The sequence below is a fragment of the Gymnodraco acuticeps genome, unplaced genomic scaffold (genome assembly GCF_902827175.1).
Source record: "Gymnodraco acuticeps unplaced genomic scaffold, fGymAcu1.1, whole genome shotgun sequence".
NCBI lineage: Eukaryota > Metazoa > Chordata > Actinopteri > Perciformes > Bathydraconidae > Gymnodraco > Gymnodraco acuticeps.
The window spans coordinates 273764-300051 of NW_022990317.1; the positions used below are offsets into that span (position 1 = coordinate 273764).

Below are 26288 nucleotides of genomic sequence, written 5' to 3' on the forward strand. Positions count from 1 at the left end.
AACAAAGTGTTACTCACACAGTTCTAGAAGTCAGCAGCAGTATCCTATCTTAAGTCGAGTTGCACACTGACATTTTACTAATACAAATACTGTGTACAAAATCACTACTTAAAGGGATAGTGGAAATCCACGGATTTTGGGTTTAACTTATGTATTTTTATTAAAAATAAGCATAATAAACAATTTTTTTTTATTTCATGCGCCTAGTTTCATTTTATTTTCAATTTTACTGCGCCCTCTCAATGAAACGAAATACTTCGGGAATCGTCGGGTGATGACGAGAGCATAGGAAGACGGGCACAAACAATGGCGGATATTCAATAGCATTTGCATGTGAATAGCCGACCTTTATTATGGTACCGAGTATATTGCCATAAATATGATGATTGATTATCAGTAAAAAATTCTACGTGACACAACGACATTGGATTAACCTTGAGATGCGTTTTTATTCCGTTGAACACAACTTTTGATCACAAATCAAAAAAGGTAAGACGTAATTATTGTAATATTTTTGGAACCGGATGTTGTTTACTTTCTCTTTTCTGGCTGATAGCTCCAGGAATTCGAGGTCTTACAGTGATGACATTACATGTGTGGAATCTGTGGAGTCTCAGCTTTAAATCGTATATCTTGTTTGTGCCGTTAAGATAGTAATAAGGGCATTTCTACCGTGTGTTGTGTGTAAAAAAGCGTTAGCATTGTTTCGCTCAATGCTAATTCAAAGGCTTGGTATTACTCTTGTGTTTTTTCTAGCTAACAATTGTTCTTATTGTCAGTTAGCGGAGTTTCTTACCTTTAAAAGGGTATGAAACATTAATAGTTTCATAAATGTTAAGAAGCCCTGAGACATGTGAGAGAGAAAAAACTGTGGGAGGGGTCCACTGGGGGGACCTTCGGCCTTAACTGGTTAACAATGATTAATATTTGTAAAGGCTACAGGTGATCTTAAGATGCGTGAGCTATGCTTAGGGACCTACCAGTCAAGATTATTTGTGCGTAGGGGTGCATCATCTGGCGCCTGGTCCTGGTCATCCTCGCCATTGCCCATGCCGTGAACCATCACCTCGGGCTCGAACAAATAAGGACGTAATGGTCCATCGTCTGGCTCAATATTGTCACCATCGTCGCTTACTGAACCGGATTCAGATTCAGTTCCTAAAACGACATTTTCGTAGGAAAGCCGAGAGGATGTTTCTGACTCGCTATCATCACTGGATACCTCGTACAATCCTTCTTCTTTGTCTGGTATATTTGCCCTTCCACGTTCATTCTGCATAGACGCCATGGTTTGTTATCGTATCGTCTTCCTAAGTTTTCGTCACTTCCGGTTTGGCTGAGTCGAACATTTCGTTTCTAAAAAACTTCGGGGAAGCTGCAATAAAGTGCTTCTAACATGCGTAAGGCAATTATTATATTTTTTTAATCAGGTGTGATTGTTTTGGTACGTAATTATGCTTGTATATAAGTTAAAACGAAACTATTTGAGGTTCCATTTCCACTATCCCTTTAAGGTGGCGTTTGCCATTACCACCTCTGAGCGTTCTCTGAACAAGAAAGAAGAATCAGGAAAAATAGGTCGCAAATTAGGATACCATATCCATGCTCTGTCTTCTTGAATGTCAGTCATATCTTTTTTTCCCCCTCTCTACCCTTGTCATCCTCCACACCTTCAGCTTACTCTGGATCAGTAATAGAGAGGATGGTGTGTTACCCAGAAAAATATCGGGCCGTTCACAAAGCCCCGCGAAGCAATAAACTGCTCTCGTATCGGCCGAGATTGCCATTTAACTTATGATTCGCAGCTCATTTCCACTCACCATAGCTTACATTTTTATAACAGCAAATTGTTCTGACCACTGTGTTCACACCGCACACGAAACAGTTGCAGATAATTCAAAGAAGGCGATGTCGCCAAGGACAAAAGGAGCAACGTGTCGAGCTGAAGGAGATTAAGAAAGCTGCCCACAGCTTTCAGACTGCAAGTTTACAATTTCTGTCATGTCAAAAACCTCCAATCATTTCTGTTTTTATCTGAAGGCTGGCGATATGAGGAGGAAGCTTGAAAAGTTATTAACCTTTGATCTCAGTTGCAGATACCGAATGCTGCCAAGAAAAGAGTGAGAACAGATAAAAGGATGTACAAAAGTTAAATAAAAAAACAAGAAAGAGAGCAAAAGGAAACTTTGTTGATCGCTGCGGGGCAAATGTTGTAGCAACCACACAAGCCAAAGGTAACAACAGGGATATAAAGATAAACATGGAAATCAAGTGGTGAAATACAATAAGGTGACTTGTTATTAATGGGTGAGATGACTTTATTGCATGCATTCTTTACAGCTACAGGTTGCAATGTCTACTTATACTTGTTCTATTTATATAAATGGGTGTTGGTTACATTCAAGCTGTTTCAAAAAAGTCTGCTGTGTTTTTATTTTTAAACTGGAGAAACTTTTCTTGTAAGCCATATTCGTAGCCGCTGCACTCAAAAAGCCTAAAAAGCTTTCAATGACAGACTATGTATTCAATGTAGATATTCATTAAATAGAAAAAAGGTAATATTAGAACAAGGCAGAAATAATACTGAAGGAAATAGAAAAAAATAGACAAGCACTGTGGAAAGGAAATGAAAATGACTGTAACCCTCGCACATAAATGTTTTCTCTCCTGACTCCCTGAGGAGCAAACTTGGAGCAGGAATGCCTTTAGAGGGAGTATTTCACATCCATAGACACCAAATCCCCCTGAGTTATTTTCAATGCTAAAGAAACATATTTGTCTCCCTCCTCAGAGTCTTTTTAGTAGGGGTAAAGAGCAAGAGCAAGGTGCTGCAACATAGAGCCACTGCACTCTGTCATATTATGGACTACACCTTCTTATGCAATAATTCCCTGTGAGGAATTCATGTCCTGAGGTAAAAGGCGTTGGGCCAGTCTCCACAAATTTGTTTATTGGGTGTTTAAGGATGCCGAACACCAAACTCCTCCATCCAGTGAGTTCTCCATGCATCGTTGAGCTCTTAAGGTCTAAAGCATTTCATTATTCTCACCACAACCCCTGTGGGATCAATGTTTACTCTCTTGTTTTGTAAAGCATAAAAAGTTATCCATGTTGACTTAATGTTCAGATGCAACAGTTTTAAATTGTGCTGTCTCTAATCTGTTGTTATATGCCCTCTGGTGGCATCGGTTAGTGAGAATACAAATAGATTGTGTCAACACTGTTGATGCAGGCAAAAACAGAGAAACAAACAGAGACTGGCTGATGGGGTGATTGATTGGTCTGATGTGTTTAGAGTTGAGCGGAATAAAAAAGCTGCTTATTTCAACAATTGTATCCAGAACTTGTTTAAAATCATCCTATAAAATCTGACTGATAATAAAATTGCTACAATAGTGAGGCAACGATTAAGTGCATTTAATACTTCACCATTTTAGGCTAACCAATTAATATCTGTTAAGGTATGACCCTCTGTGGTAGAGAGTAAGGGGTAATATAAGGTGCATTCAAGTGTGTCTGTACTGAAACAGAAGTTAAACTTGCTGCCGTTTATTTATTTCCCTCAACGTTTAACTTCTGTAATATACAACAACATACTGTGCTGCATCTCCTCTCACCTCTCCTCGTTTTCTGGGGAATTTGGGTCACCACTGTTAATTTAAGCTGACAGGAGCAAATTCAGGGAGTGACACCAGCCGAATGCAGGGAATTACATTAGAAATTAGATGGTTCTTCTTCAGTCATTTCGTTCTCCAGATGTTCTTCTTGGATATGTGAATATGTTGTCAAGGTAAAAAAAGAAGGCTCATGGGCAAAAACTAAACCCATAGCTTATGTCGACGCTGATCCTACATTGACACATTAACATAGAAATACTTACTTAGACCCTGAACACAAGGGGATGATAGATAACATTTACTGTATCTGTGCATAAAAAAAGAACCTAGATGTTCCTCGCTTAGAACAAAAGCCCCAAATCCTCCAGCACAATACAGTGTGTTTTATCAATGAAAACCTTCCCTATGGAGAAAATATCACAGGTTCTATCCATGCCTGCCGTGGTGACAGGAAGACAGGAAGTCTACAGAGACCTCCTTTGCAGGTCTGAATCTACTGAAGCGTTCTGACACCTTTGCTTCTTCCTATAGAGATCGGCTTGTGGCTTTGAGGGGTTTTGTCAACACCGGAAAAGGAGTTGGCTGACTTTAAATCCTCGTACAGAAAATAGTAAACAGCCACAGCATGCAGGTGGGCTGTGATGTCAGATCAACTCAATTTAAACTCCATTCACTGTGGTGTTCCACGAAATCGGTTCTTGCTTCTGAATCTTTCTGAAAACCAAAGCAAGTTTTAGACATTAAGACTGAGGATGTAATGCCCCTGTTTTAGGGGAAGGAGCACAACAATGAACAATAGAAGGCTTTTACTTCCATAGTCCCCAAAATCCTCTGAAAACAAGTTGTTAACGACCTGAAGTTCATCAATCACATTAAGACATTTATAAAGTCAGACCTAAACAAAATATATCAAGGATGTAAGGACGTAAGTCTAAGCAAGATTTGGAAAAACTTGTCCATGCTTATTCTTCAGTATAGACTCCACTGTAACGGGGTCTTTTTAGGGTCTTATTAAAAAAGTTAATAAGTAGTTTGTAGAGCTCCAGCTGATTGGGAACGCTTCTGCTGGAGCCCTCACTGACACGAAGAAAAGTGGGTCACATCCCTCCAGCGCTGAGGTCTTTACACTGGTTTCATGCCAAAGAAGTTAGGACCAAAATACGTGTTGTATTTTCCGCTACATTATGAGCCATCAAGAACTCTCAGGATCAGGTCTACACTTTGTCCCCAGAGTCAAAACTTAAGGAGAGGGCAAGTTTTTATCTGGAACAAACTTTTAAAACAAGGCTATCCAATAAGGATTATTTCTTACTCTTAACTGTTACATTGAATATTTTTATTTCTCACGTGTCTTGTTCTATTTTAGCCTGTTTTATTGAGCATTTATCTTGTAATGACTTCTGTTAAGCCCCTGTCACACTGTTCCGAAATTGACACCCGATGGACACACGATAAAGGAAATGTTCAAATTCGGCTGTGATCGTAGCAACATCGGGCCATTCGTGAGGGCATCTAAGCCATCGTATGACCGCCGGTGGAGTTTCTCAGGCTCCAGCAGCAACTTCGTGAGCGGCAACTTCGTAAGGCACTCGTGAGGGCATCTTGTCAAATCGTGTCATCTTCGTGTTATCATCGGTGCATTCACCCTCACTCTGATCGGGGCGAATGCCCGATGGCACCGATGATAACAAGATGCCCTCACGATGGCCTTACGAAGGGCAAAATGGACACACGAATTCAACACGAAAATGAACCTTCGCAAGGTCCTTCAGCAATTTTTTGGCATGCCAAAGATTTTGCCACCGCTCACGAAGTTGCTGCCGGAGCCTGAGAAACTCCACTAGCGGTCATACGATGGCTTAAGATGCCCTCACGAATGGCCAGATGTTGCTACGATCACAGCCGAATTTGAACATTTCCTTTATCGTGTGTCCATCGGGTTGTTTTATTGCACAACAAAATCATGTAAACATATTATGTAAATAACCCAATTTGTGTTCTGTGTAACTAAAAAGGATACAATATATTATTTTGAAGGCGAGTTGACAGGAAGTTGTTGTTGCTATGGAAACAAATTAAGGAGAAAACTTAATATATTCTACGGATAAAGTAAAGAACAAAGTCTGAAAATATCAGTACAGTATCATAGTACTGTAACATAATTGTTTGTGTTACTTTCGTTGCAGTTGTATGTCTTAAATGTAATGTAAATGTTGCCTTCGTGTGTGGTTCGGGGCCATCTTCGTGCGAAATTCACAATTCAATATTCGTGTGTCCATCGGGTGTACATTTCGGGACAGTGTGACAGGGGCTTTAAAGGTGGGGTAGGTAAGTTTCAGAAACCGGCTCGAGTGCACTAAAATTTGAAAGTACACAGCCGAAAAGAATCCGCCCCTTCCTTCAGACATCCTTACAGAGCACCTCCTCCAACACACATGAACGCGCAATGCACGCCCAATGACGGCATGCCCAATGAGGGCACGAGATACATTTGTGCGTGCACGAGATGGAAGGCTGACAGACAGGGCGGCAATCCAATCGATTGGATGTACTTTTTACAGTATTACGGCTTCCACAGATGACATTTTTTTATGGATTTTTTGTCAAAGCACTTCAGATATTCATTGCTATCGGATGTTAAGAGCATTCCATGGAATATAACAAAAAGTGTATCTCGAGCCGGTTTCTGAAACTTACCTACCCCACCTTTAATTGTATTTAAAAGTTATTTATAATCTCCTTCTTTTTCACTTTGTTTGATATGTGTTTAATGTTATGGGTAAAGCACTTTGAATTGCATTGTTGTTTGAATGAGCTATAAAAATCAACCTTGCCTGCCTTAAAGTAAAATAACTTATTTATACAACATTTTTTGTGTCTACTCTCCTTACATACCTAAGCATGTCAATCAAAAGGGGGGGTGGTTCTCATTCCCTGCGTTTTGTTTTTGTTATTTGCGAAAGTGATAATAATAATTGTGCAGTGTCAGGATGACAGATTGCTTAAAGGGGACCTATCATGCAAAATGCACTTTAGTACGTCTTTTATACATGAATATGTGTCCCCGGTGTGTCAGGGAACTCACCAAGTGTCAGAAAACACAACCCTCTCTCTTTTCCTCCATACCCAAATCTCTAAAAACGGGGCTGCAACGGATCTGATACAGACTGATACAGATTTGAAATTGTTCTGACGCCTATATGGGCAACTCTCCACCTATCAGGGGAATGAGAGGTTGCGTGGCATGGTAACAGCATGGTAACATGATGCTCTTGCCTCGCCCCCCTCCTTTGCAGGGGGGCGTGGTCAGCTGCAGCTCATTTGCCACAGAATCAGCTCTTGTGAAGACAGGGCTGGAATAGAGCAAATAGAGCAAAATGAGGCATGGCTAAAATGCATGATCTGTTTGGTATTTTGATAAAAAAAACTTCACAGACGTGTTTTATATAGGTATGGCCCTACAATATATTATTCAAATATAGCATGATAGGTCCACTTTAAACAATCTAATTTTCGGGACCCCCTTGAAAACGAGATGGTGCATCTCAAGGGGTTTATCCCAATCAATACAACATTTCTATATATATATATAATGAACAGGCTGCTTGAAAAATTATTTCTTTAGTTTACCAGGTTCCAATTAGGCTGTCCAATTTAACAAGATGGAACAACGTCTAATATTCTACTCAACAAACTAGGGATATTCACAGAATAAACGTACATATATTTAATTGTTGTAAGAATCTCCTACTACTCATTCAAACAGTTTTCATGAATACATGTGTTGTGCCTGTGTCACCCTCAGGCTGGAGTCTCCCACCCGGTCCTTACTGATGGAGGCTCCTAAAGGCATCCAGATCCTGGCTGAGGCCGGAGACATTCAGGCCATCTGCAGGAACGAGCTGCGACTGGAGTCCAAAGACGGAGAGGTGCGTCAACCTAAAATGCAAATTGACTTTTTGTTTGTTTGAAAGTCGAGAACTTCACCAACTCAAGTCTTATGGTCATGGCTTAGGCGATTATGGCATTACTCATTCTAAAAAGTGAATTTCTGAGATCTGGCAACACTGATGAATCACTCAAATCTAGTCTGATAGGTCTGAATACACAGTCAGAATTGATTTAAGGTAAGAAAAATACTTCTTCCAGCTTTGACTTGGACTATACTTAGTGTAGCCGTGCACAAACAGTTGTCCTGTGCAATGAGTGAATATTAATATTGTAATATTTGTATCACTGGTATCCTAATGAAGTGGGTTAGACAGTTTGGTATTAATAGAACGGAACGAGCTATAAGGGGCTGTGTAAAGATATATTGGAGTAGTGTCTACCTGAGTGAAGAATTAAGTCACGCTCCCTCTTTGCCCTTTTTCTTTATTAGCACCATTGGCCTTTTCATGAAAGAAATGTTGACAGGTTGTGTGTTATTAAATAATAATTGTAATGATGGTTCAATTCTATAGAGCTACTTTGATTTCTGTGTCTTGGTATTGGACATGCAGACTTTCTGTCATGAGTTGGGATACCTGACCAAACAAAGTATAAAAACACTTTTTTTTGTTGGTTAAATGCAGTCCTCTTATGTCTAAAAAGCCTTTTACACAAATACTAAAGCTCCTACTCTGTGTATTGGCAAGGGTATGAATCATCTTGTATTGTCCTCAAGCCATACTGGCTGATAAGGCTTCTTCTCAATTGAAAATTGTGCCTGTCCAAACTTATTTTTAGCAAACAACAATCCAAACAATAGTGGACCAGGACCAGCTTAGGCTTCTGGCAATTTCCCACATACTGGCCGTCCACCAGAATCTGTTAGAGCCTCACAGAAGAACAGGAAATTAGAGAACAGAAGTTGATTTGTTTTTCTCTTTTGTTATGCTCATATCCTCCCTTCATTTCCTAATTCAGTTGTCTTTGGTTCTTGTGTACTCTAACAACTTTCTCTTTTACATCCACTTTCCATTTTCCTATCTTATCCGAACCCCCTCCTCCTTTCTCTGTCCTCCTTCTGTCTTTAACTTTGCTTTTTTAACATCATTTTTTCACTGATTCCCTCGTCATTCTCATGCTGCTTCTTTATTTCTTTCCTCCCTGCTCTTAAATTCCTCCAACCCTCCTCTGATTCGTTACATGCATCAGTCCTCACATTCATCACGCTCGGCTGCGCTGATAAAATAATTTCCCTCCTTGCGTTGCAGCAGTTGTGTCATGTCAGATCTGTTTCAATCACCGAAAGGAGGATTAGGGAGAAGAAAGTGTTTAAAAAGTTTCCCACAACAACATTTAAATACATGAAGACGGGCTCTGATATGGGATTGAGGAAGAGAGACACTGTTTCTGGAAAGTGTTCTTGGATTCAGTTTGGTTCAATTAAAAATAACTGCAGTAGCCACGCCCACAGCACATCAGTTTTCACGGCTGTGTGATCCACAGTAAGGCTGTTAACTTATGATGGTCAATTCACATAATTAGAAATACGTTCTCATGCTCCATTAGCGTGCAAAATGTCCATTTGTCAAATCTTTCACACACACGTATACTCACACACACTCTCTCCCCTCTCCTCAGGACCCCCTTGGCACCACCACTGCAATTACAGAGTGGCTTTGGTCATTAGACACCCACAAACCACACAGGCAGATACAGAAATAGACACACACACACACACACACACTATCTGAAGCTATTCACAGTCACATAACTAACACTTATTAAGGGTGACCTCACTCAGTCTGATCATCCGGGTTAAGATGTTGGTGTGCTTTTTCCGAACCATGTACAGCAGTGATTTATTGGGGTACTATAATATCATGCAGACCCCAACCAGTGTGGTTTATCCAGAGACTCAATCAAATAGGGCCAGAGTGTCTGTGATATCACCCATGGGTTTCTGAAGATATGATGGGAAGCTGAAAGTAGGCTGTTCCCCAGCATCTTGGCTGTCTAACTCCTGGCTAATCCAAAATAATTGCATCGTTTAAGGGACCCAGCAAGGCAAATATTTAGCAGCTAACAACATACGAGAGCACCAACTTGTAACTCAAGGCTGCCTTCCATTTAAACGTTTTATTTTGTTAGGGTTAGAAGTTTCAATTCTACTTGGTTATCGATAATATCATCAATACCTTAAATTACCTACCAATACCCAGCCTTATAATTTGTATTTGCACTATGCATGATAACTACAGTGGTAGTGCATTGGGTTCTGGGCCCTGGGATGACCCACATTCAGTACTGTGCCTGAACGCATCTTATAGACAATGATGGATGCTTTAAACTGCTGCCGCTTTTCTGCTTACTTACACTGACATTGAGTGTAATTGTTGAGGTTGCATGGCTGATTATCCCTCTACCAGGTTTTGCTTAGTGTATAAAAGTGTAGAGTAGGCTTACATCTCCACTGTGCTGCAGGTAGGAAATTCCTAATAAATGAATATGAGACAACATTGAAAAAAAGTCATTCAAATGTATCGAAAGTCGGTTCGAACTACCTGGGTATTTTTCAGTAAAAAATCAGAAAATGATTCCTACCTTTCACTCTATGTATATACTTCATGTTCTTTGTTCTCTGCTAGTGTACAACCATGAGCACAAGCCTCAAAACACACACACACACACACACACACACACACACACACACACACACACACACACACACACACACACACCCACACACACACACACACACACACACACACACACACACACACACACACACACACACACTGAGGTCTACCCTGTTTGCCCCTCGTGGTGAAAGATTTGCTCAACAGCAGCTGAGGAAGTCAGCTGAGACTCTGCTTTAAAAGGGTTCCAGGTCATTTGATGGTGATGCCTCCCAGAAGTGCCCGGTAATGGCTCCTTTATCTTTTATATGGCTGGAGAGCTCATTCCCTCCTCGGCCAGTGAGACAGCAGCCCTGTATGAGCCCCAGGAGGCTGGTAGGGAGGAAGGATGAGAGGGGAGAGAGATAGGATTCATGCAGCAGTGCTTTGTTTCTGCGCAGAGGGAGAAGGGCAGTTTTGTTCAATCAATGAGGGGTTGAAGATGGTAAAATGAGTGGATGTGGAGCTGTGTGCGAGTATGTGTTTGTGGCATTGTAGCAAGGAATTTTCTAGTATCTTGCTCTTTTTTTATTCCTCTAGAGAGAAAAGGAATGACCTGGGACTCAGCAGACATTAAACACATTTTTGTTTTTGTTTTGCCATCCATTTTGTTATCTTCATTATTGTGTCTAAGGCATTAAATTGTTAAAAAATATAAAATGTCGGTTGTAATTTGCTGATAGATATCTGACTAGACACAGCTGTTTTTTTTGTCTGTAAGCATGGATCTCGGAGTGTTTTTCGCCATATCTTCTGGCTATTCCCGGTTTTGAGAGAATTACTTTTACCATTCACCTATGTATTGTCTCATGCTTCAGAGATTCAATCTGATAACCTTTAGGTGACAAGCTCTCTTGTCCTGTAGGCTACAATACCAGACAGATGCATTCTGGGTGGCTTTTCTCATGGATATCACTCTGCCATATATCAGAGCTCACACTCAAAATCCAGCAAATGACCTTTATCATTCTCTTCACTCATACACTGTCGGCAGGGGCGGCGCCAGGGGGGAGCTAGGGGGTGCTGAAGCACCCCCCAGGATTGCCAAAGCACCCCCTACGCACCCCCAAGAAATATGTTTTTTTTCCCGAAAATTATTATTATTATTATTTTTATTAAATTAGAAACATTATTGATTACATCAATGCAAATGTGAAACAAACACATTTTTGACCAAAAACATAAAGCCAACACAGGTGATATGATTAGGCCAATGGCCAGCACCCATTCGATTTTTGATCTACCCATAGACTAAATTACTTTGACACTTGAGTGACTTCCTGTTAGCTAGCTCGAGCACCACATTATTTGCTAACAGCAAAGTGAAAGATGGATCGTTTTTTAGTCCTTAAACGTCCACGTGTGGGGATTCTGCACATAATAGCCTAGCGTCATGAGTAGCCTACAAGTAGCTTCTCTGGTCTCTGTGTTTCATTCAAGCTCTGCTCTCTGTGTGTGTGTGTGTGTGTGTGTGTGTGTGTGTGTGTGTGTGTGTGTGTGTGTGTGTGTGTGTGTGTGTGTGTGTGTGTGTGTGCGTGCGTGTGTGTGTGTGTGTGGCACGAGCCATTTTGTTTGCGTGTGTGTGCGAGCGAGAGAGAGAGCTCGCCTCTACCGGAGATCGTTGTGGTTAGCATCTGGTGCTAGCTAGCCAAGCTAACGGTTATAAGGAGCTTTTTCAACAACAAGGTGGAGGGAGAACTCTCTCCTCCCATACGGATAGTCTCAGATTACCTCAGCTCAGGTGAAGTAAAGGGCTCTCAGTGTTTAGATAGTTAACTTTAGTCTAGTTATCTCAGTGGGTCTCAAACGGTTTGTTTTAAAAGGGGAGTGATTTAAAAAAATATCTATAAAGAAATAGAAAATCTGTTTACAGTTCTGTGTCATATGCATGTTGAGAGATGTATCCATAGATCTCTTCACGTTGCTCTCAAAGTGCACCAGATTGATGCTTTTAACTTCAATATTTAAAAAAATCTTCCCGGGGGAAACATGCCCCCGGACGCCACTAGAGGAGGTGAGGACCCCCCTAGAGGAGGTGAGGTCCACCCCCCACTTGTAAAAATAGCACTTTACCCCTGCTTACACCTATATGCCGTGAGCTGATTATCGAGCCTTCATTGTAACAGTCGCGGGTACACTGTGTGTGCGTGTGGGGAGTGTTGCAGTAGAAAATTCAACTGTAGCGCTGGTGCATTAATGGGAAACCCTTAATGTTTGAGCACCCTCTATGAAACGTCAAGCTACCCCACAGCACCCACTAGAGAAAATCTCTGGTGCCGCCACTGACTGTCGGTGTGCACTGAATATTAGAAAGAGCTGGAAGAACGAAGGGAAAGTTCTCTTATACACAAGATCCGTTGACTAACATTCTAGGAAACCAACAAAGTGGAGTGCTAGGGTTTTATATGCCAAATACACTATTTGTGTGAGTACAATCCTATGAGTTAGAAGTTCTGCAAAGAAAAACAAAAGCTTAGCTACGGAGAGTGGGTCAAGAGATTTGCTTTGAGAGCAATTAGAGTGAAGAGACGAGAAGAGACACATGCTTCAGCGGGGGCTAGCTTAGGTAAAGATTAAAGGGGAAAAGACGATTATTTTAGCCTATAAAGAAAGAAAATGGGTTCCTCTTCTGGTCTGAATGAAGAGTGAGCATCTTAGGGAGGTTGAACGTACATGAACGGACAGGCATATGCAGTTTATCAAGGTGAGGTGATTTGAGTAAGATTGAAGAAACTGTAGCTGGTTTTCTGCCAAAAGTCACACATCCTGACCATCGACAGAAGAGTCAGTCGTGTCCAGTTGGCCTCAGTCCAAACACCTTAATTCACTATAAGCCAACTACTTAACTTGGACTTGTCCTTTGTGGTTTACATGTCCAAAGTCACTATTAGTGCAGACTTCAACCTCATACAATGAATTGTGGTTTCTGCAAGGTGTGAATGCTTTCAAACAGAAAACATAGTATGGGCCTAAATGGGTTGTACAGTACTTACAACCCATGTTTTATGAGCAAAGATGCAGAAAAAAAAGATCCATATTTATCAGAATACGCAGATTTTGTGCTATCTTAAAGATAGTCAGATGTTTTAATGTTTATTGATTGTTATGTGTATACCTGCCCAAGGACTGCATGGAAATCAGTTTACAGCTATAATCTGGCATAGCATCTCTTATCTTTGAGATTAAGTGTCCTATCATGCTAAATGCACTTTTTGATGTCGTTTATACATATACTGTAGGGCTGTAACGGTATCCGTATTCGTCCCGTACCGTCACGGTTCGGACGTCACGGTTCGGCACACGCAGTCACACGACGAATACGCCTTTTTTTTATGAGTGGGAAAAAAGTGTCATTCAGGGCAGTATCCACTACACTATATATAATCCAGGAGGCGGTATTGCGCCTAAAAGCTGTTTGCCAGCCGCCCTTAAACAACAAATGAAGAACAAGAAGAAACACAACAACAAAACGAACAAAATACAAGAAGAAGAAAAGTTAGTATGGCGATTTCAGATAACACAGGAGCTAGAACCCACCTGCTTCTTTTAAATCAGCTGTGTGGGAACATTTCGGGTTCCCTGTGTACTACAATAACGATGGAGTGTACGAGTGGTGGATCGGACGAGGACGGTGTGTCGCCGTTGTTCTACAGTGGTGCGGTATGCTAATGGTAACACACGCCAAACATGCTAAATAATATCAGAAGGCATCACCCAGATTTGCCAATCACCGGAGCCCGGCAAAAGACAACAGCTGATCCCCGCTGTTTTTATAAACCAATAGACATGAAAGCCGTGAGACCAAAATAAATAACGGAAGCTTTTGGCATATGTTTTTCAACGACTTTGCGCTCTTGAAACACTTTCTTATTATTTATGATGTCATATTTTCAAGACATTCTTTTTAGCTTTACAGCTTGATGAAACCTTTTTGTTTGACATCAGCCATTATAGATAATATGGCCATCTGAGTGTGTGTGGTACTGTGTATGGTTTGTTTTTAACTGTTTAATACAGTTCATTATTCAAAAAAGAGTTCTTTATTTTTAAACTGAAACTTGCACTACTGTTCAATCATAAATAACAACAAACCTGGAATTATGCATTTGGGACTTTTTTTTGCTTTTTCTTGTTGTACCGAACCGTACCGAACCGTGACCTCCAAACCGAGGTACGAACCGAACCGTGACTTCTGTGAACCGTTACACCCCTAATATACTGTACTGTATATGTGTCCCCGGTGTGTCAGGGAACTCAAAAAGTGTCAGAAAATAAAACCCTCTCTCTTTTCCTCCTTACCCACATCTCTAAAAACGGGGGTACAACGGAGCAACCCTGTCTCCTAAAAATTACGTTCCCACAGAACTAAACTGCATTCTCAGTTAGATGCTAGAAACGTATTTTCTCCCACGTTACGTTATGAATACGTTTATTTTCTACATATCTTCTAGAAACATATTTTCTCCCACGTTACATTTGTTATGAACGTATCTTAAATACGTTTATTTTCTACATATCTTTTTCATTTATTGTCTTGCTTATAATAATGATAATAGTCATTTATAAATATCATTTTAGAGCACACATTTTAAATCGAGAATCAGGCTCGATATGGTTAAATTTAAATCAGTAGGCGAGGCTGTAATTTTGCCAGCTGTTATTCTCATGAGCGAGGCAGAAAATAATAGTTTTAACATGACAAAAAGCTGCTGTGTCGTTTATTGCACCTCAAACATTAAAACAAATCCAGAGTTACGTGTTTCTGTACTTCCTCTAAGAAGAAAGGACAGTAATAGAAGATCTCTGTGGCTTCAGGCTTGATCGCCGTTCAAATGACAGCGTTGGTTTCCCCAAAGGTGGGCGGGGCTGTAAAGTGACGTAGATTTTACTCTCATCTATTATTCAAAACCATTCTATTTATTCTAACGTAAATTACACGCCAGTGTTTTATCTTTTTATTTAGCGATTTGTTTTTGCATGTTTAACTGGGAATGTTTTCATGTTCGCTGATTGGATGTTTTAGCCGCAATGCACGTTGGGATGTGGTGTTAATGCGATATGATATCCGGAAAAAAAATCAGAGTTTAGGATGGCCGAAGACACTACACTACCCATAATCCCCAGCTATCGTTTGGGACTACAGTCCCGTTGACAATCCCCATGATTAATCTTCAAGCTCTGGGATTGGATGTTGGAGTGGCAGTGCGTCAAGATTACGCCGAGCGTCATGCTCTTTGAAATGGAACGAAACCACGGCAGACTATTCAAAACTGGACTTGAACGCCCCCCAGAACTACACATGCTGGCTATTGTGTTTCGCAACATGTTCTCTATGGCACGTCTCTACTAGGAATTGTAGTTTTAAAAGACAGGTGTGTCTACATTGGAATTACATCTTCATTACTGAAGGAAAAATACTTTACCTAGTGTTTGTTAACTGGGTTTTTGGGTGATGGGAGACACATCTATGGAATCACAATAATATATGCCTAGAAATAGCATAATAGGAGATAGCACTGTTGCACGTCGGTCCTGCTCATCAGGTAAGACAGGTTTATATGTGTAGCACCCTAAGGTAAAAAAAATCATCAAACCATTATAAATATTGAATTATTTGCAGCCCAGCGCAAAGTTGCATATATTTCCTTCGCACTGGGTCTGAATACTTGTAGCAAAAAAAACATGATCTCAGAAACCTTGTTTTTTTTCTTTAACAACTTCAAACTGGATTTCTACATGTTCAACCTCTTTGACTTCACCTCCCACTTGATATACGCTCATTATGTCTCGTTCCTTCTTCCCATCTCACCGGTTTTCTCTCTCTCTCCTCAGATCTCGCTGGATGCTCGGAGGATTCGCCTGATGCGGTTGCCTGAGGGGAAGGCCTCCACCAGCTCCTCGTCCTCTGGGAACAGGCAGACTGTCTACGAGGTCTGCGTTTGCCCGAACGGGAGGCTTTTCCTGTCCCAGGCGGGCACCGGATCCACCTGCCAGATCAGCAACAATGTCTGCCTCTAGGACTGATATATACATATATAAATAAATACACAGATATCCTGAAAGACAGAGGGGCAAAGACGGATAGATGTTCACATATTGCCCGCCTCCAGGACTGATAAACAGCAATCACAGACACAACATACAAAGACTGCCAGAGCTGATGGAAATATAAACAATAACAGATACTGTAACTATACAGACACACTGATGTATACACTTCACAAACAATCGCAAAGAATCAGACTGATATTTAGGCTCAACCAATATGTTTCAACAGGCCAATACCGAAAATCTTGGATTGAAGCTGCGGACAGCTGATCTTTTGTGCCAATATTTCAACACTAAAAGATATTTTCTCCCCTAATTTTATACGTTTCTGAAAGTAAAAGCCTTTGAAATCAGCATTTACAGCATCAAGGACAATACAACTCTCCACTGAGTGTCACATACATCTCTCTAAGCTCTTTATACATAAATACAGCACGAGTTACATGGCTTTTAAACTGAATTACATGAATAAATGTGTTTTATTGCAGGTTTTAAAAAGGTTTTAACACTGAGATCAGAAAGACATTTCAAACTAGTTGCATAGAAAGGGCACTGACTGGCTGATATTAATATTATTTAACAAAAGGACAGTATTGGTAATATATCGGTCTCAACCTGATTCTGCTTACAGACATGCATTCGCACATTATACACATTTAACATGGTGTATGAACACACTCACTCTCTTTGCTCGTAGGAGCCTCCTGGTAGAAACTGAGAGGAGAATCTCCAGAGATTTACTAAAAGAAACACCGATCTGTTCCTTTTCTCTCTCACGAGTGTTTCAGAACGAGAATCACTAGGGTGATAACCCATAGCAACAGGCCACTCCCCCTCCCCTCCGTTTTTCTTCTCATTTTTCCTAATTTCTCTTTTTTCTTCTCCGCAGCGAAGATAAGTGAAGGATTAATACTTTTGCTGTTGTTCATAAAGCATTTGTAAAGCCCATAGGCATGCTGGAAGCACTTAATTAAGGCCATTCCTTAAACAAATTGGGTCAGGATATAGGATGGTCTAATGCAGTGGTTCTCAACCCAGGGGGTCCACAAGATTATTTCTGAGGGTTGCCAGATGGTGGTGCAGAGACGAAAAAAAAAAACATTAATAATAAAATAACCTATTTTAGACGAGGGAAGGTTTTTTTTTTACATATCATTGCCTGTAATAGTGTTATCATTTGCCTTAGAAAACGAAAAGTGTATTGTGTGTGTTCGTGAGTGGGGGATTTCTGTGTCAGGGGGAGAGAAAGTCCGATTTAAAAAAAACAGAGTGCCTAGAGTACATTTAGCTACGCCTAGGTAAATGCTGTTCAAGGTAAACAAACACTAAAGAGATTATTCTGGGGGTGGTCACGACTCAAAAAGGTTGAGAACCACTGGTGTAATTGACAAAAGGACTGCATGGCTTATGAGTTTAATGGATACTTCAGCTCAGCCAGAACACAGACAAATAAGGTTTTCAGTTTACCAACCCGCTTTCACTATGGACTTTGCTTTGGGATGATGTCACTCATGTTAAATATTTGTTTCTGGTTTGGCACATTTGCAGGATGTGAACATGGAACGAGTTCTGCCTTGAAAAGCTTAACCTATAAACTACTGGTCTGTTGTGTGTGTTTTCTCTATTTTATTTGATGTAGTCATTCTATTTTTAACTGAGTAAAAAGCTGTTTGATTTTCACATAGTGTTTTGCTTTGCTGCGTAAATGATCTGTCTCCTTAACAATGTCACAACCTGTTATAACGCTTTCTTTTCACACAAAACATTTCCAATGTAAGCTGACGGGAGCTCAGTGGCGGTGGTCACCCTACTGGTTTCTTGCACTGGGATATTTTTTAAAAGAACAAAAACAAACTAATGCGAGCCGCTCTGTTGAAAGAGGGGAACTGTGCCTGTGCCTTATGTCAATGCACTTGTGGCAAGAAGAAGCACATCACACAGACTTTCTTTGGCATCAACGAGTAACATAATCTCTGATTTCAGTTCAGCTTCATCCCAATCACAAACCTCTCCCTCTGTGTGAATGCAAAGACCTTATCTGACTGTAGCCCCCCTGCTGTCAGCACCTGATTTTGCAAAAGGATGAGAGGGTTATATTTTCTATTTACCACTAAACCTCCCCAGTTTTGGATATTTTTGCTTTGGTTTTTTGATCAAATATTCAGTGTGAAAACATGTATGTGTTTCTGTTCATGTAAAATGTTATCTTAAAAGTTTCTCAAACAAGGCTATGTGTTCATTTCTTCCCATCTGGTGTCCTAAGATGTCAACAGCATTTTCATTATTTGTTTATTTGATACCACATCACTGTATTACAGCACCCGAGCTCTATTCTAACCCCAATATAATCATAATTAACACTACAACTACATACTTCCCACAAGCAAGTGTTCTAAAAAAGCATCACATTTAAAAACTCTGGAAGTAGATGTAAACAAATTGGTTGCGTAGTGATTCTGTTTAGGCAATATAGGTGAATATGCAACGGCCAATACTTAAATATTTCTAATAAAAATATCTTAAAGGTTTTACTGTTCATACTGAAGGCGTAAGAAACAGATGTGTTGCCATAGGTAACAGCCAACGACACAGAAGCATCATCATTAGCAATATAATTCGAAAAAACGTGGCATTAATACATGTTTTACTTTATAAGGCACCAGATTTTGACCTTTTCTGATGGAAACACTTGACTACGTGACAAGACGTAACAATCTGGGTTATAACAGAAACTACATCTTGTGTCTTGTGAACACTCCTGAACATACCCATAGTAGTCATGACATTTATTGATATCTTATGATGTTTAAAGCGTTACATCCTTTTTAAGAGTCAGGTGTACCGACCCTCTCGCTGTCTCAGCTTCTCTGTCACTATGTATTAAAGGACTCTCAGAAATATTTCAGATGATACACGCCGACGAAAGAGAAACACTGATCTTTTGCAAAAAGGAAAGCCTTTTTATATCAGTATGTGTTTTAGACTAAAAGGGCAATTGAGTTAGCGTGTACAGCAATGCATACAATGTTAGCCTGTGGAGAACAAGCTGGTTTTGTTTTTATCCCTTCTCCTTCCTGTACTACCTGCTGAGGTCAGATGTTTTACACAAACCTGCTTTTTTTTGTTTTTTTTGTTGTTATTGTTGTGTTGGGTTCGAGGTCTTTGCATTCCCCCAAGTGTGCTGTGTGTGTAAATCTGTGCTACTATGAGTGAGCTTTTGTTTTGCTTTACTGCTCCACAGAAAGTGATGAATGATTCTCAGAGAAACCAAAAGTAAAGAAAAGCAATGAAGGAAAGACATGAGCTGCAACAATGGGATAAATACAGAAATGAGCAACAAAAATATGATCAATTAATGAATCTTGATGAAACCAATATGTTGAATCGGAGACAAACTATTGAGAAAGCAGAAGTATACTTTAACATTGGATTGCGTAATGCATAAATGTTGTAATCAAAGTAACCTACATTTGATCCAATGATGACACTGATGAGGCATGACCCAGTGGATTATATGGCTGATTAAATAATAATATTGCCCAGATCACTTTCTGTGATGCAGCCCTGTGTGTTGTCGCTGAGTGCTCTGTACTTCCATCCTGAATATTTACATTTTCCTGCATTCTTCAGTCTGAAACTGCCATTCATGGAGTAGTTTTCAAAGATGCCGAAATAAAAGGCATTGTTCAAATTGACTGCGGTAGTCATTGTACCAAAAAAACAACTAGAAATGTTTACATAGTAAATGCAATGGACAATGATTCTCTTTAGGCCCACAGCGTTTTGCCTGAGTGTAATGTATTGCTTTATTCGCCTATCATCAACATTGATGGGACTTTACCTCAAAAGGTGGTGAATGTCCCTTTGATATTTAATGGAGTTTTCACTAGACTACAGATAATGGCTCACCATTGACATGTGTAGTTCTTATAGCTAAGTTTGTTGTATCGAAGCTGTTATAAACAAAAATCGACTTTTAAGTACCACGATGATGCTAAGGCAAACGTTTTAAGCACTGCTTGACTGCTCGTTTTTGTTCAATCTTTGTTAAAATGACACCATGTTTTAAATGTTCCAGTATATTTTCCCTTACCTTTGAATTTTGACAGAAAACATGCGGAAGATGCCTGATATTTTCATAAATGTGAACAAATAGAATGAGTAACATAAGATAGTAGCTAGCTAGGAGGCAATGTGTAGCTTTGGCTTGTAAAAGTCAGTGATATCTCTAAAACCTAAGAGTAGTGATACGCTGATGTTGCAACAGGCTTATGGTCATATTTATTAAGTTTCCATTCGTTACTTTCTGTCTTTTCTTTACCTGCTGCTCTGAATAAAGTACATGTATAGTCAAATGTATCCCACTGTTATACAAATAACATGGAATTCAGCTGTGAAGTCAATAATAAGAAAGTCTAAAGTTTTCAGAGATTCAGAAATGAGGTTAAATTGTTAACATAGGTTCAGGAGCATGGCCACGCCTAAAACTCCGCCTCGAACCACGGCCACCCCTATTTATATCCGGCAAAACTTCCGGCCACCGCTTGTCTCCATCCTTTCAAGGACTGACAGCCAGACCGTGATTCACGCCGCGCGTCGTCACGGTTCAAACAAGCTAAACGCTACCACGAGAACATTCAACTTACCATGGATTCCGAACTGCTGATCAACTCACCGGAGTCAGACGAAGATCTCTTCGACATCGGCTACCCGCCATCCACGTTTCAGCAGTTGGATCTAAGCCAAGCATCCGAACGGAGCCGCGTGCGCTCGGCAATCAGTGTCCCACACACCAGCCGCAACCGCTCCCACTCAAGTTCCCCCAACGAGACACATCCAACTCCAGACAGGTGCCAGGCTTCGTCTACTCCGCCAGCGAGGGCAAACAACCGGGGCCACAACAGGCACAGCCAGCTCCAATTTCCCCACCAACGGCAGCCTGCCTCATTAGCAGCTCCCGGCCACTCGCAGCGGCGCACCCGACATGCCTCTCGGACGGAGCCGCGCTCCGAAACAGAGCCCGAACTCAGGAGGTGGACAGTCATTCAACCCCAACGTTTCCTAAAAGAAAACTGCATCCACTTTCACCGAAATGACAACAAGGCTAGGACTGTTCAACCTCTACAAAGCCTACAGCAGCACAACGGCAAGAACAACGACACACACAGCTCTTCCTGCTCCAGAGCCAACCACCGCGCGGCGCGCGCGCATCACGGGTCGTGACGTCACAGGCCTCCGTCCTCCTCCTCGAACACAGCCCGACTCACCAGCACCCCCTGGCGGGGGCCAGGTCGTATTGCCCTCTGTGCCTGCTCACAGGCTTCAGGAAAATCCCCTTGCACATTCATCCCTCCATCCCTTCTTCTTCTTCTTTCCTACCTTCAGCAGTCCACAGCAACCCAGCTTCTGCTTACCTTCCTCCTCTAGCAGCCAACCCCGTAGCAACAGCGCCTCACCCAGTGAGCAGACGCTCTGGTCTCCCTCTCTCTGACCCTCGCAGTGAGCAAACGCTCCGGAATCTCTCTCTCTCGACCCTCGCAGCGAGTAGACGTTCCAGTCTCTCCCTCTCTGACCCTTGCAGCGAGCAGACGCTCCGGTCTCTCTCTCTGACCCTCGCAGCGAGCAGACGCCCCGGTCTCTCTCTCTCTGACCCCCACAGCGAGCAGACGCCCCGGACTCTCTCTCTGACCCCCACAGCGAGCAGACGCTCCGGTCTCTCTCTCGCTGACCCTCCTAGTGAGCAGACGCTCCGGTCTCCCTCTCTCTGACCCTCGCAGTGAGCAGACGCTCCGGTCTCTCTCTCTGACCCTCGCAGTGAGCAGACGCTCCGGTCTCTCAATTCAATTCAATTCAATATGCTTTATTGGCATGAATGTCAGATGAACAATATTGCCAAAGCGTCAAGGATATATGATAAGAAAAAAAAATACAAGTACAATTCATTCATTAAACAATTTACAACAATATATTACAAAACCTCAAGTATCAAATGTAAAAAGAAAGACGGGAAGAAAGAAAGATACATGAAGTAGAGGAGCAATCAGAGTGAGCTGAGAGGAACAGCTGTTATGTGTTGTTGTTGTCTCTTAGGCTGTGACATGCGCTCACATATCTCTCTCTCTCGACCCTCGCAGTGAGCAGACGCTCCGGTCTTCTCTTTGACCCTCGCAGTGAGCAGACGCTCCGGTCTCTCCCTCCGACCCTCGCAGTGAGCAGATGCTCCGGTCTCTCTCTCTCCGATCCTCGCAGTGAGTAGACGTTCCGGTCTCTCTCTCTCTGACCCTCGTAGTGAGCAGACGTTCCGGTCTCTCTCTCTCTGACCCTCGTAGTGAGCAGATGCTCCGGTCTCTCTCTCTCCGACCCTCGCAGTGAGCAGATGCTCCGGTCTCTCTCTCCCCGACCCTCGCAGTGAGCAGATGCTCCGGTCTCTCTCTCTCTGAACTTTGCAGTGAGCAGACGCTCCGGTCTCTCTCTCTCTGAACTTTGCAGTGAGCAGACGCTCCGGTCTCTCTCTTTCCGACCCTCGCAGTGAGCAGACGCTCCGGTCTCTCTCTCTCCGACCCTCGTCGTGAGCAGACGCTCCGGTCTCTCTCTCTCTGAACTTTGCAGTGAGCAGATGCTCCGGTCTCTCTCTTTCCGACCCTCGCAGTGAGCACACGCTCCGGTCTCTCTCTCTCCGACCCTCGTCGTGAGCAGACGCTCCGGTCTCTCTCTCTCTGACCTAGGCCAAGCCGCCGGCCGCATCAAGCCGTTCAACCAGGGAACATACCGGGGTGCTCCGGACTCCGAGCGTTACTTTCGCAGCACGCGCATCCCTCGCTTGCCAATTATGCGGAGCCCCTCCCCACCCGGCCTTAGCATGCTTAGTCAGCTCTCCACCATCTCAAACACCTCACTCACTTTCCTCTCCACCATGCAACGCCTCAGACTTTAACCGTCTATCACCCGCAGGGAGGCAGGATGGTGTGCAACAATTTCAATGACCTAGGCTGCTCTTTTTCTAGCTGCCGCCTCATGCAAATCTGCTCTTTCTGCGGCGGCGCTCATGCCAGGAGCACCTGCCCTCACAACCCAACTACATCAGCAGATTGACTAGCACGGCACCTCAGCACACCCGTCAAGATAAGCAACTTAGCTACCGCCTCAGCGAATCATCCAGATAGTCTGTTTACTTTCTCACCAATGGCTTCACCCATGGTTCCCACCCAGGCATAGCAATACTGCCCGACACATCTCACATCTGCCACAACCTTCAGTCCGCTTTAACAGAACCTCACGCCGTTGACACCTTACTAGCCAAAGAAGTCAAAGAAGGGTTCATGATAGGCCCATTCGATAGTCCCCCCTTTCCAGTGTTCCACATCAGTCCAATAGGCATAGTTACTAGGAAATACTCCAGGAAAAAGAGGCTCATAATATACCTGTTTTCTCCACACGGCTCAGCCATCCCGAGCATTAACAGCGTCATTCCAAGCCCAGACTTTTCAATGCAATACGCAAACATCGACCACGCCATCACCCTCATCCGCTTAGCAGGCCGGGGAGCATGGCTCTCTAAGGCAGACATCACCAGTGCATTCAAGATCTTGCCTATACACCCAGATTTCTGGCGTTTCTTCGGAGTGTACTGGATGGGAGCCTATTACTTCTCCGTACGTCTTACATTCGGCTGCAGAAGCAGTCCCAAAATCTTCGATTCCCTTTCAGAAGCTCTGTGATGGATCTTGACAAATAACCACAGACTCCCCTACGTGCTCCATCTCCTTGACGACTTCTCATCGTCACTCCACCATCCTCACCCCCCCGCCACGGGCTGAGCACACTCACACAAACATTTTCAGACCTTGGCATTCCTCTATCTGAGGAGAAAACCTCAGGGCCTACAACCTCCATTGAGTTTCTAGGCATCACCCTGGACTTAATGTCTTTCCGGGCTTCTCTATCCTCAGAGAAAGTACAGTGCATCACTCTCCTCTTGTCAAACTACTTACAGGCAGACAGATGCACAAAATGGCAGCTGTTAGCCCTCCACGGCAAACGACTCTCATATTCACACTCCGGAATAAAACGGATCAGCTGGGAGTTTCTTTCCACATCTTCCGTCTGAACTCATATCCCAGCCATACGAGCCACTAACCAAATACCTCAGCGCAAGGTACGATGCATACGCAACGCCTCAACACCCACTCTTTCTCACCGAAACAGGGAAAACGGCCACACGTTTCTGGTTCCAGAAACACTTCCACAACGCGTTGCTTATTTTGGGGATATGCTCAGAATATTATTCGAGCCATTCCTTCCGCATTGGCGCAGCGTCCACAGCAGCTAGACCGGGCATCTCTTATCCAACCATCTAGGGACCTCGGCCGCTCGTCATCCCAAACGTATCACGCTTACATCCGCAACCATCTCAATGATCTCAGACACGCACACGCTTAAGTCAGCTGCTTTAAATCCGACTCTTTTGGGGGCCCGTAATCAGCCCACGCAGATCATGCCGGAGACGGAACCCCCACTCTGAGTCTCCCACTGCACGGACCACAACTCGTCCTCCCAGATCACCCCCCTCATATCATTCACATGTTACTTCAATAAACTTACAAACATCACACTGTTGTGGTGTGGTTCCTGCTAGTGAAATGAGGTTAAATTGTTAACATAGGTTCAGGAGCATGGCCACGCCTAAAACTCCGCCTCGAACCACGGCCACCCCTATTTATATCCGGCAAAACTTCCGGCCACCGCTTGTCTCCATCCTTTCAACCCATCCTCCCTCTCCCTTCTACCCATACAGTTCCCCTTCCGACTCACACCGAGTGATACATCCATCCCCTCATCCCCTCATCCCAACATCCCTCATCCCTACATCCCCTCATCCCAACATCCCTCATCCCTCCATCCCTCATCCCTTCATCCCAACATCCTCTACCCGTCAACATTTATATTTAAACGGTGCATATTTATATACTGTATATACTAACATTTTAATCCCAGGTATTGTCTGGGGGCCCGTAATCAGCCCACGCAGATCATGCCGGAGACGGAACCCCCACTCTGAGTCTCCCACTGCACGGACCACAGCTCGTCCTCCCAGATCATCTCTTCACCCCCCTCATATCATTCACATGTTACTTCAATAAACTTACAAACATCACACTGTTGTGGCGTGGTTCCTGCTAGTGAAGCTGGTTTCAGGCATTTGATAAAAATGTGACTTTGATCTGAATGTGATGTGTCATCTTTTAAGAAACAGGAAGTTGTCTGTCGCCTGCGGCCTTTTCATCTGCAGTGCATACATTTCTGTAACAACGTACAGGGTGAATACCTGGTGAATGGAGGACTGTAAAGATGGCACAGAATTATGAGGAAAGCCATTTCCAAAATATCTGTATCCAGCTTGTAGTGTTTATTTCAAGCCATACAGTAGATTGTACAGATGCCATTAAGGTCATGTCGTCAGTCTTTAATCTTCTTTCTGTGAGTTATTTTGTCCTAAGGGGAGAGTTGCAAATTATATATATATTTATGTTTATACATTCAATTACAATTAATAAAAAAAAAATTTAAAAAGACATTGGAGAGTGAAATCGGATGTAATCTATCCAAAGAAATGCTGTTTTATCTCACAATGCTTCTCGATTCATCCAGTTTCCACATTTCCCTGATGTCTTCATCGTCTTCATGGCGCTCTGATGGATCATGATTAATCATATGTGTGAAATTGTTTTCCTGACAGCTTTCATGCCTTTTTCATTGTCTCCGAGCCTTAAAATCATCGAAGGAGATTAGATTTTTTTCAGTTTGGAATAAAAAGACTCCCTGGAGCTTTTTCGAACGCATTAATGAAGCTTTTTATTCAAAAGAAAAAGGACTATTTTTTAAGAATGAAAAATGTGGACGGTTTATTTAAGTCCAGGCCTTTTTTTTTATACCAAAGTCAGATATTAAATCTCACAAAGCAGACAAATGAGTCTGTTTAAAGCCGCTGTAGGGCATTCACTGGCCACATTCGCTCAGA

General features: G+C 42.4%; 1 protein-coding gene across 1 annotated transcript in view; it reads left to right on the forward strand.

Moving 5' to 3' along the window:
* Nucleotides 1-18497, forward strand: part of sgcd (sarcoglycan, delta (dystrophin-associated glycoprotein)) — a 152300-nt gene extending 133803 nt beyond the window's left edge. The window contains exons 7-8 of the mRNA XM_034223062.1: nt 7423-7546; nt 16055-18497. Coding sequence (XP_034078953.1) covers nt 7423-7546; nt 16055-16240 — 310 coding nt within the window. The 3' untranslated portion in view covers nt 16241-18497. The remainder of the gene's footprint in view (nt 1-7422; nt 7547-16054) is intronic.
* Nucleotides 18498-26288: the final 7791 nt, after the last annotated feature.